This window comes from Pelophylax lessonae, assembly GCF_965119305.1.
Source record: "Pelophylax lessonae genome assembly, chromosome: 4".
NCBI classification, from domain to species: domain Eukaryota; kingdom Metazoa; phylum Chordata; class Amphibia; order Anura; family Ranidae; genus Pelophylax; species Pelophylax lessonae.
Genome location: NC_138771.1, coordinates 103,838,930 through 103,851,226, shown reverse-complemented (window position 1 = coordinate 103,851,226; position 12,297 = coordinate 103,838,930). Strand labels below are relative to the sequence as shown.

Below are 12,297 nucleotides of genomic sequence, written 5' to 3'. Positions count from 1 at the left end.
AAGCACTCTTATATTAAAGCGAATTTCCCCATAAGAAATAATGGAAACTCAGATGATTCGTTCCACAACAATTTATTCATAAGTCCTTCAGTTTATAGTCCATATAAAAAGATTATAACATTGCGATAGGTTATATAACCATAAAATGTCCATCCACAAATAGCCGCTTCCACAAGGGGATTAGAAGCAAAATCCAGCAGGAGCTACAGAGTATCAAAGAGATCCTGACCAGGAAGACCACCCTGCAGTAAAGCGATCTGAAAGCGAGGGGCAGCATGGAAGGGATGACGTAGATGGCAGTGCGGAGGATGGTCTATGTGGACAGCTTTAGCCTGGATGCCTCCATCCTTAGATGTGCCTGTTCCATTCATCAACCATGTGAGTTGCTAAATGTTGTACCTTCATTAAATTTAACCATATTGCTACACTTAGAGGTGCCTCTCTTCTCTTTTATACTCAGCTGTGACTTGAGGCTACTTGTATATCAAGACATCGCTTGTATATCAAGTCAAAATTTATTTGAAAATTTTGCTTGTCTTACAAAGCGCTCTTAAACCAAGTTACTCTCAAACCAAGGTTTCACTGTATATATAATAGCACCCTCCTAGGTAGGTGTTAGAGAGAGAGTATAGTTTTTGGCTCTGTCTGCCTATCAGAGGAGCAGCAGGCAAATTCTATATTGCTTTCTGCTTAACAGAGAGCAGGATCCGTGAGTTAGGTCTGCTCATGATGCTCAGTGTGTGATTCATCTGGACTAGGGAGTGTTTCACACTGGTCCAATAGGGAGGCATATTGGACAGTGGAGGAAACCAGGCCAATGGGTACACAGGTTTTGATACAGCCTCAGTGATTGGCACAGACTGGTTGTCCCGGTGCATTCTGGGGTGTGGAATAAAAGTCAGGAGCACATGGGCTTAGGGTCTTTGGCTGGTGAGCAGAGTCTCAGAAGGAGGGTGGCCGCTTCCTCCTCCTCTGTAGCAGTTGGTGTGTGGTCGCAGGCGGTCGGCCTGGTGGACCAGCAGGAAGGAGCTGAACCCAGAGGTCCAGGAGAACTGACTGGAGAGGTTGAGACACTGGAGACCTTAGAAAAACAGTATCGTGAGTACAGGGGATCATGGCTAGGGGTCTGACCTGAGAGGGGGCCACCCCAGAGTAGTATAGTCAGAGGACGGGTGTCAGCTGATGGAGTTAAAGGGGCTGCTAGGCGAGTACTCTGAAAATAGTTATTCAATCAAGTCATCTACTCAGAGACTTAATCCTAAAGTTCATCTAGTGGCAAGATGAACCAGCAGCCTGGCTGCATCTACAGACAGGAGTCCTCATATTTTGTGAATAGTTCAATTCTGGAGTATCCCACTCTTCCCTTCTCCCATCCCTAATATAAATAAAACCACAAAAACAGCTACATGCTCTAGGCTGTTCACTGACTGAGCCAGAGAGTAAAGAGTTAAATTGTGCATGCTGCAGTTGCTAACGTTAACCCAGGGGATCCCAAGGTGAACAATCCAGCAGTCCTCAAGGGGGCAGTGCTACATAAATATATATATATATATATATATATATATATATATATATATATATATATATATATATATGTGAATATATTTTTTGGTATGTCCTTGATGTATGTAATTAATTATCTTATAGATAACTGTTGAATGTAGTGGCGCTGATCCTGAGAAAGCGACTTGTTTGTGAAGTGCATCAATCCATTTTTACGAGCATTGATATATCTGTGGAAATATGTATATGACACTGATTTTATAATGCTATGTGTTTTTAATATTTGTAAATAAAAAATGCTGTTTTACATATGTAGCAGGATTCCCAGCCATTTTGCTGGATGTGGGTCCACCTGGGTTACCGCTAACAAGAACAGCACATTTAAGCATGTTCTCCAAGTGTGAGCACTGAGACAATGTCCAGTCCAGTATCTTTGGGTTTTTATATTTATTGAGAACTTGGATAGGAGAAGGGATGAGTGGGATACTCCTTTGGCTCAACTATGCACAATTTGCTGGGGATAACTGAAAAATTCTTGTTGGCGCTGACTTGATGCCGGTCAACGCTGGTTAAAGCTGGTTAACGCCGGCTTGCTCCCCATTAACACTGAACTGACAGCTGATCACCTCCTCATGACTCAAAGTCCTTTTGAAGCTCCCTTTGGCACTTCTTGCTGAGGTCGCTACTTTATCACTGCTGCACTGCTGAACACTTGTTTGCGTCAGGTCCCGCACAGGCACCCTCTCTCACACACTTATCTTCAGGGCTTAGACACTGGCACCCCTTTTTTTAGCCTTCTCTACTGGTTAGCTGGCTCCCGGATCCCTCTGACCTTCTGAAGTGATCCCCTATCCTAGGCAGACCCCTGGGCAGTTTACAGTACTCACGACACTGCTTTCCTGGAAACCTCTGCCCAGAAGCTCCACTCGGTCCACAGCACCCTGGATCCCTCTCTGCAGCTCAGCTCAACCTTCCTTCCTTTAGGCCAACTGCCCACTGACACTTTCCTCACACTGACAGAAGGAGAGACAGCCATCACCCTCCTCCTGGGACTCTGCTTCCCGCCAAAAACGTTCTGTAATGTGCCCCCCATCCCAGGATGCATTGCGGCAGATTCTGCCCTCTGGGAGAGATACAAGCCCTGGTGTGCTATTGGCCAGGTTTCCTCCACTGTCCAATAAGAGCCCTCATTGGACACAGTGGGGAGACTCCCCAAGCTCAACAGGCACACCTGGAAACACATGACAGCCTAGCTGAACAATCCTCCCTTATGGTTTTCCTAGCACCTACCTAGGAGGGTGCTACACATATATTGTTTGCACTCTATTTGGTGGCATAAAAGTCCCATTCTCTGTCCTCTCTCCCTCTCTCCTCCCACCATTCTGGTGAAGTTGTGGGTGGGAGATTTTTGGTTGATTCGAGTAGATATGGTGCCCCATTAAGTTAATTTGTTTTTATGTTTTTATTTTTTATAGGTTCCACCATTACTAATTTTTCTAGAAATGTAACGAGACTCAATTTGTAATAAACTCATTTTAGCACACCTCAGGCAAAGTAATAACATTGTATGTTGGGTACATTGAACCCTATAAACCAGTGGCATAACATAGGCAGGGCCAGGAAGATGGGGTAACCTGGGTCCCTAGAGCTGCAATCACCCCCTCTGCAGAAGCTAACATCTCTCCCTGATAGTCAAATGCCTGTAACAACAATACACATAAAGCTAGGCTCCTCCACAGCTCTGAGGCGTATCATTCACAAAAGGAGTAGGAGTAGCTGGAAGGAAGGATGTCCTTCTGTATTAAGCCATGATGTCCGGAGGTCTGTTTCAGGGATTCAGGCAAGGATAATTGTACTGGGGGGCATATGACAAACGATTTGTGCTGGGGGGTGTATTTATGTAGGGAGGAGTGATTGGGGAATGGTAAGAAGATTTGTGTGGGGGGGGGGATTTGGGAGGGGAGAGGATTTGTGCTAGGTGGGGGAATTGGGGGTAAGAGGATTGGTTCTAGATGGGGGAATTGGGGGATAGGGCTTGTGCTAGGTGGAAGGGGGTGGGGGGGGGTGGTCGCAGAGATTTATGCTGGAAGAGGATTTAGGGATAAGGTAAGGCAAAGTTTTCCTACTATGTATCATATATACATACCTCCCAACTTTTGAACTTCAGAATGAGGGAGGAAGTGACCTGCGACGTAGCGTGCTGTGGCAAAATGTAGGTGGGACCAAACGTGTAACAGTGGGAGGGGCTTAATGGGCGGGAATTAACAAAACACGACACAGCAAAATGTTGGTGTGGCAAAACCCTAACCAGTGGGAGGGGCATAAGGGGCGTGGTTAAACACAACCTGACGCAGCAAAATATGGATGTGGCCAAATGCTTGACAGTGGAAGGGGTTTAAGGGGTGTGGTTAAACAAAATCTTTCTTGTGCCTAAAACATATGCTTTGATTGCTTTGTCTGAGCCTACCCTAAAGAAGAACTTCATTAAAATAGTCAGGGACTGCATAGCAACCAGCAAGTACTTTGAAAGGAATATACAGTATTGTGTATATAGTGCAGGAGTGTGTAAGGCAGAGCACAGGGGTTGGGGAGTGCTGCAGTCAGTGTCAGGTTTAGGATATACAATGCAGACTGCTGGGGTCCAAGGTGTGTTCAAGCATCAGGAGTTTCCTTTACAGGGAATGTTATTGAATCATTCAAATTGTGAGCGTCAATATAACCTTAATATAGGTAATAAATAATGCTCACATGCCAAATCACCACAGGGACAATAATAAAAATGCACAATTCCTTTAAACAACATGCTTTAGGCATGTGCTAACGTGAAAGTGACATTTAAAAAGAAAAAATATATAACATTCGCCAAAAACGACATTTCCCTGTTGGGTTTTTTTTTTTTTTTTTTATTTGCTGCACAAAAGAGGCAGGGGGTCTCCATTTGGGTGTGCATCTTCCCTTTTCTTTGTATCGGCTCCCCCTAGTGCCATTGAAGGGAGTGTCGCCCTGTCCATTCAGGACACACTGACCATGTGTGCTCCCAAACAAAATAGCATCACTTTAAACTGAAAAAAAAAAATCCCCAAAGACTAATTCTACAATGAAAATGCAGGTTTGAGAGACCAATATTATAAAAAACACGTCAATCTTACCCACCTGCGAGTGCCTGACAACAAGATCCACCAGTTGCAGGTTCTTTATCACTTGTGTTACTATAAGACTCTTTATTGTTTCCTAATTTAAATCAGTTTAAATGTCACTTAAAAAATACACTAAACTCTGGTTTTAAAAAGTATTCTATTCTAGTGTAGCACCCTCATAGATAGGTGCTAGGAAAAAGCATTTGTTTTGCTCCATTCTGCTTATCAGGGGAGCCTGATCTGTTAGTTATGCCCGTTACATGTGTCCAGGTGGGAGTCACTTGGTCTGAGGAAGTGTACCCCCTGTATCCAATAGGGGACCCTGTTGGACAGTGGAGGAAACCTAGCCAGTGACACATGGGGTTTTGTGGCAGTCCCGGTGAGAGGACACTACCGCAGTGCATCCTGGGATTGACCATAAAAACTGAGGACACATGTGACAAGGCGTCTTTGGGCAAGAAGCAGAGTCCCAGGAGGAGGGTGACGGCTGTCTCTCCTCCTGCAGTCTGAGGAAAGTGGTCTTAGGCAGTTGGCCTGGTGAGCCAGGTGTGGAGCTGAGCCTTGAATGTCCTGGAGAAGCTGACAATGGAGCTGCAGACAGAGCTACCTGGGAAAAACAGTGTACGTGAGTACCAGGGGGCTTGACAAGGGGTCGGCCCAGGAAGGGGGACCACTCCAGTGAGGTCAGTGGACAGAAGGTCAGCTCACACAGATAGTAGTAAAGGGGGTGTCAAGTAGAACCCTGAAGAGTGTAAAGGGGGTGTCAAGTAGAACCCTGAAGAGTAATCTAGCAAGTAGTTTGCTTGTTAAATAGTTCACTTAAGTTGCAAGGTGAAGCAGCGGCCTTGCTGCATTCAACATAGATAGAAGTCCTCAACATTGTGCATAATTTGCTAAGTTGGAGTATCCCACTTATCCCTTCTCTCATCCCATCATAAAATAAAAACAACAAAAACCAAATCCCCTGGACTGTTTACTGACTTAGCCAAAAACCTAAAGTCTTAAGGATTCACAAATTGTTGCTATGAGTAACCCAGGTGGACCCGTTTTCAGTAGCTTCCAAGGGAGTAGTGCTACACAAGTATGTATTCTTAACTAAGAAAAGTTCCTTCTATTGCTCCCAGCCTCCTCCAAGGCTTCAAATTGTTTATTTGTTTTTTTTTTTTGCTGATGGGATTTGAATTTTTTTTACAGGTTGGCTACATTCATCACCCATGGTCCTTACGTAAGAGCATAGCCACCCTCTATTTCTTAGGCTCTGTTCACATGTAGGCGTTTTGGGGGAGTTTTTCTGCTCTAGGATCAGCTCTCAAAACGCCCAACAAGACAAATCCTATTTATTTCAATGGCCCCTGTTCACATCTGAGCGTTTTGACGCTGTGAGCAAAACGCCCAACACTCAAAAAAGTACTTGAGCTTCTTTTTGGGCAGATTACAGGCGTTTTCCATTGGTCTCTATTCAATCTAAAAACGCCTGCACAAAAAACGCCTGTAAAAACACGGTAAAAATCGCTGTAAAAATCGTGTTAAAATCACAGTAAAAAAACGCGTGAAAACGCTACGCTCAGGTGTGAATGTAGCCTAAGGGCCGTTTCACACGGGCGCTCCGTATGTCCGCAAATCATCCTTTTTTTTTTTGCGGATGATTTACGGACATAATGTAAGTCAATGGCATTGCGGATGTCAGCGGAATACCATCCACTGACATCCGATTTTCTTCCTTTCAGTTCTGTTCCGTTTTTTGGAACGGAACAGAACCCTATTTTTCCTCCGTTCAAAAAACGGAAAGGAAGCAAAATCGGATGTCAGAGGTGTCATCCGCTGACATCCGCAATGCCCATAGACTTACATTATGTCCGTATATCATCCGCAAACGGATGGGATGATATGCGGACATACGGAGCGGATGACACAAGTGTCATCCGCTCCGTGAAAAAAAAAAAAAAGTGCCGGAGCGGATCGCAGTGCGGTCCGCTCCGTGTGAAAGAGCCCTTACTCATGAGATGGACTAGGGACTATGGATAACAGAAAGTGAGATTTGTGTTGTGCATAGAACAGTGTACATATCCGCAACTAACCTGCACAGCTGATGACCAGTTTAGCATTTCAGGGCAGTAGCTACAGAGAGCAGCTGCAGCCAGTGTTTCTCTCACTCTCCATTCTTAGCCAAGCCCCTGGCTACAGTTAATTAGTAGAACATACTTTTTTTGTGAAATGTCCACCTTCACCTGCTCTAATTTATATTTGTCCACCATTTATAGATTTTCATATATAAAATGTATACAATATAAAAGCAACACTGTTTTTGATTTACTTCTCTCTATGTCTCGCTCCCCTCATTCTGTATCCAATTCCATAAAGAGCATGCATACATACATACATACTGAGTCTCTGAAAATCTCACACTGACATTCTATTTTTTTGCATTAATTGTTCATTATCCTTACCTTTACATCCATCTGCAATGGCAAGCAGAAGCAAAGTAGTTTTTAGGATCTTCTGTACATAAGCCATCATAGTAAAAATGTAGAATCACAGGATGGGGGTAAGGTTTTAAAATGTTATAACATGTCTTTCCTCCCACTGGCTACTTCCCTTTAGCATTTTATATTTATAAATTATACACGCAATACTAGTGAATATGTAAGGCTTTTCTTTGACCTGTATATCTCAGTACCAATTTCCTCAACACAACAGGCTAACATCAGACTACCCTGACACTTTTTGTTGGTTATCTAAGCACGGTCACAGACCATGCCCAGGTAACCCCTTGAGTGCCCACAGAAACATATAAAGCCTCATGCACATGATACTCCTATTTAAGCATCTACTTTTTCAGACTTTTTTTTTTAATGTATTTGCGCGTATTTACATGAATTTTTGGCCCAAATGCGCGAAAACAAATTCTTGCGTTCTTGTTCTGGCACAATATGTAAATAGGCATTTGCCCAAATTTGTGCTCATTCGTACGCTTTTGCACTCATGAGGCATAAATTACTGACCAAAAGAAAAAAAAGGATTTTTACATAGTCAGGTTGAAAAAAGACACAAGTGCATCTGGCTCAAAAACACAAGTCCATCTGACACAAGTCCATCTGGCTAAAAAACAAAAAACAGTAAAGAACCAAAAACAGTAAACAGTATTTTTCTATTTTTTTTTTTTTTTTTGAAGCATGCACGGCGCTTGTTTAGGCGCCGGTGTGCATAGGCACATTACAATTAATGGGCTGTATTTTAGCTCAGTAAAAAAAAAAAAAAAAAAGCTGTACTGAGCTTTTTCAAGCTGCAGTGTTCAAGAGACCTAAAAATGCAAAAAAAAAAATTACGCTAGTACAGTTTATCAGACTAGTATGCATTTTAAACACTTTTCACAAGCTTACTATAGGGCCTGAAACACAAAATCATTATGCATTCATTTGTATTATGGTTAAAATTTGTCTAGTGAATCCTATACTAACATCCAATAAAGTACAAAAAAGCCAAAGCTTTTTAGGGGTTATTTGAGCATTGAAAAGGCCTGTGCATCCTTATTTAAATTTCTTGTCTTCCTGATTTTTTTGTTTTTGGCTATATACCACTTGTAAGCAGGTTGTGTTAATGCTGGTTTAGTGAGATAGCGGTTGGTCCAGGCTGGGGGGAAAGGGTTATGTTACTGTACGTGTGCTCGTTTCCTGAGCTTTTTAATCCCAGCCAGCCCACTTGTGGTAAAAAAGGGGGAAGGCTTAGGTCTAGGGTTCAGTTTTCGCATTGTGCAGCAGTCGTGGTTCTGGGACTGCTGCACATTGCAGTCTGATGAAGGCACCAGGCCTGCGGAGAACATCCAAGCCATGGAGAATACCAGCATGGACTACCACCTCATAGAGGTATGCCTGGGCAGTCACACAACTGTAGTTAGGATTAGGGATTGGACTAGTTCATTCTGGACTGTAATGTTGAAGTCTCTTAAATTTACAATAATTGCTCCAAGTCAGCTCTGAAGTTATTCAAAAAGGGTGTGGGCAGGGCTTCTGTTAGAAATCACGGGGCCCCGTACAGCCTACCTGGCAGCCTACCCCGAAATATTTTAAGTCAATATTTTCACTAAAAATACACTGAAATACACTAGCAGACACAAACATAACAGAGATCCTGTGTGAATTAGCCAAGTAACATTTTTTTATTGTTTTTTACTAAATTAAAAAATAAATTTTATATGTTAAAAATGTTTACAATTTAATTTTTCGATTTTTTTTAATTATTTATGTTTAGTTATTATTATTTAATTTTTTTTACAATTTGTTATTTTTTACAAGGCAGGGAAGCCTGCAGTGCTGTGGGGGGGGGGGGGCACAGTGAAAGGGGGGCACGCGTGGAGAGGGGGGATCAGAAGCAGGCATAACAGGCAGGGGGATCTGCTTCAGAGAAGCAATTACAGGAACTATGCCCTGTGTCTCTCCCCGCAACAGCTGAAAGCTGGCAGGAGGGGGAAAGACTGGCTTTCAGCTGCTGCAGAGAGCCACACAGGGCTTCCTCCTGTATGATTTCCTGTGCTGTTGGGGCCCCCCTGTGTGCTCGCGCCCCCTACAGGATGACTGGCGGTCCCCCCCTATCAGCAGCAATGGGTGGGGGCATGTGGGTTCTGGCATATGTAAAGAACCAGAGACTGTAAAGCACAACAGGGTACGAAGTAACACCACTACAAAAAGGGGGAACTTGGCAAGACAAAGAAGACAAGTATAGTTGCTAAGAGTAACTAAGTACATCTTCAAGACACAAGGCAACCAGTCGTGAATCGTGGTTTCTGGTAAATGTAACAGGTCCAGTAGCGAGGGGTTCAATATTCTGGCTCCCTCCCTAGCGGTCATTTTCCAGTGGCAACCGGAGCCAAGTCTGCATTACGGAGATCCATGGCTTGGTCACAAGGTACGAGAAGTGAAGGAGTTTATATGAGCATGCATGAGGTTCACACTATGTGTTCAGCAGGACCCTATTCTGTTACTAGGTGTGAGATAACAGAGGTACGCTGGACTGGTGGAGTGGGTGCAGGCTCAGCACTTTCCTCCTATTGCAACATCTACTAAAGTTACAGTGCGTCGTGACACGGAACAGAACTTTTCAGAAGAACTCTGTATTTTTACTGCACACAGTGTGAAAGCTCATCTCTAAGTCAGGGAACTGCCTTAATTTTAGATTTTTTTACATGACCACAGTCTCCGCCTGGTCCCGGGCATTGATGAGCGTGCTATGCGTGAAAGCTCTCCCCCCCCCCCCCCCGTGTCAAGGGTGAGTTGGCCCCGCCCACACAAATCTCAGCAGTGCCCTTTTTGTGGAAATATCACATTCTCATACATATGCCAGCATGTCCCTTACAATATCATTTCCCCTTATCTATGAATCAGTATGCCTGAAGTTACCAATGTCAACCTCATGTTTGTGTCAGCCACACTTTTGAAAATATTACTCTCCCTGCTTCCCCGGCATGTAATGTCCTTGGGAATATATTCTGTCACTAAGCAATAGCCCTGGAAATTCCACTGCCAACCTACATTCCCAGTTGATTAGCACATGCCCCCGGGTATATCAGTCTCCTCATACCTATCTCATACCTCCCAACTTTTTGAGATGGGAACGAGGGACACCTATTGGCAAAAGTATATAGGCATAGGACACACACCCCTGCCATGCCCCCTAAAAGGAAAACTGTAAAAAAAAAATATACACTGTATATATATATATATGATTAATTAAACCCACAAGTGCTTTTTTTATCACTACTTTTTCTTTATACTGGTTTTTTAAATTTCTAAATGCAGCAACTTAGAAATTGGATGAAAGGTTTAGCACTGGGAAACACTTTTTGAAAGATTAACCACTTAAGCCCCGGATTTGGCTGCTCATAGACCAGGGCCTATTTTGCGATTCGGCACTGCGTGAATTTAACGGACAATTGCGCGGTTGTGCGACGCTGTACCCAAATGAAATTGATGTCCTTTTTTTCCTACAAACAGAGCTTTCTTTTGGTGGTATTTGATCACCTGTGCGATTTTTACTTTTTGCGCTATAAACAAAAAAAGAGTGACAATTTTGAAAAAATAACAATATTTTTCACATTTTTTTATATGAAATCAAATGTAAAATGTAAAAATCAAATTTTTTTAACATTTTAGGCCAATTTGTTTTCTGCTACATATTTTTGGTAAAAAAAAAATCGCAATAAGATCGCGAGTGGCCGGCGGACATCAGAGGCGCCGGTCACTCGTGCGGGGATGTCAGGGAACGAGCGGGGACGGGAGCGAGCCTCCGGCGGCACGCGCTTGCCCTCTAGAGGCTCGTGGGCGAGCAACGTACCGATACGTCGCTTTTCCCAGTAGGGGCTGACCGCAAGTGGTTAAAAGTGCATTCTATATATAATTTTACAGATCAGACCAAAATGAGGGACAAATGAGGTGGAAAGAGGAACAAAGGGACTTTGTTCCAAATCAGGAACAGTCCCTTGAAATCAGGGACAGTGGGGAACTATGCTTTCTCAACAACAGAGTATCCCTGAATGAGACATTCTCCCCATACCTCACGCAGACTGTCTGCAGGTGCAATTTCTTCTCCCCTCTGTAAGAGAAGCTGTGTTGCTGACTGCTGTACTTTGGTACTCTGAAGCCTCTGTAAGTTTTACCAGGGGAGCAGCGGTCTGATTGGACACTGCAACACTCGATGACCTCAGCGGCCATCTTTGCTGGTTCTGCTAGCTCTGGAACTTTAGAGCTGTGATAAGGATCTTGCTCTTAAGCTGGCCCTAGATGGGGTGAAAGAAAACCACTTGATTCCCCCATCAACACAGTCCGTGTTGATGGGGAGAATTCCTCCTGCGGAGCTTTTTTTTTTTTCCCGCCAGAGGAGCCATGCCTGCCGTAAGAACACAGTGATTACGGCTAGCATCTATAATAGCCACTGGCAATAATCACATGTAAAATTTGATAGGCTGGTTGTACCCACGTTGATCAATTGATTAACTTGGGAACAATCAGCCAGCCAGTACGTGGTTCGAATCTCAGCCGATCCATGCGGAATCAGCCGAGATTCAAACTGTCTATAGTCGGCTTTACACCGCTACTAACATTGCTGAGAGCTTCTGTACCTGTGATGCCTCTGTCAGTGAGACTTAGTGATTCCAAATAAGAAAACTAGTAAACTGCAAGACCTCCAGTGTTGCACTAAACTGTAAACCTGTAAAGGCTTTTAAAGTGTTGGCTTTGGATAATTGAATGTACTGTAATTTGTCACCATTCCACAGGTGTGTGTAAATTTAAAGCATTAAAGGTTACAATATCTCGCAAAAGTGAGTCAGCCCCTCACATTTTTGTAAATATTTTATTATATCTTTTCATGTGACAACACTGAAGAAATTACACTTTGCTACAATGTAAAGTAGTGAGTGTACAGCTTGTATAACAGTGTACATTTGCTGTTCCTTCTAAAGAACTCAACACAGCCATTAATGTCTAAACCGCTGGCAACAAAAGGGAATACACCCCTAAGTGGAAATGTCCAAATTGGGCCCAAAGTGTCAATATTTTGTGTGACCACCATTATTTTCCAGAACTTCCTTAACCCTCTTGGGCATGGAGTTCACCAGAGCTTCACAGGTTGCCACTGGAGTTCTCTTCCACTCCTCCATGATGAC

At 43.4% G+C, this 12,297-nt stretch overlaps 1 protein-coding gene across 1 annotated transcript in view; it reads right to left on the bottom strand.

Moving 5' to 3' along the window:
• LOC309552533 (uncharacterized protein) overlaps positions 1 to 7,154 on the bottom strand; it is a gene marked incomplete at its 5' end in the record, with an annotated part of 63,599 nt that extends 56,445 nt beyond the window's left edge. Inside the window, one exon of the mRNA XM_082253489.1 lies at positions 7,088 to 7,154. Coding sequence (XP_082109615.1) covers positions 7,088 to 7,154 — 67 coding nt within the window. The remainder of the gene's footprint in view (positions 1 to 7,087) is intronic.
• Positions 7,155 to 12,297: the final 5,143 nt, after the last annotated feature.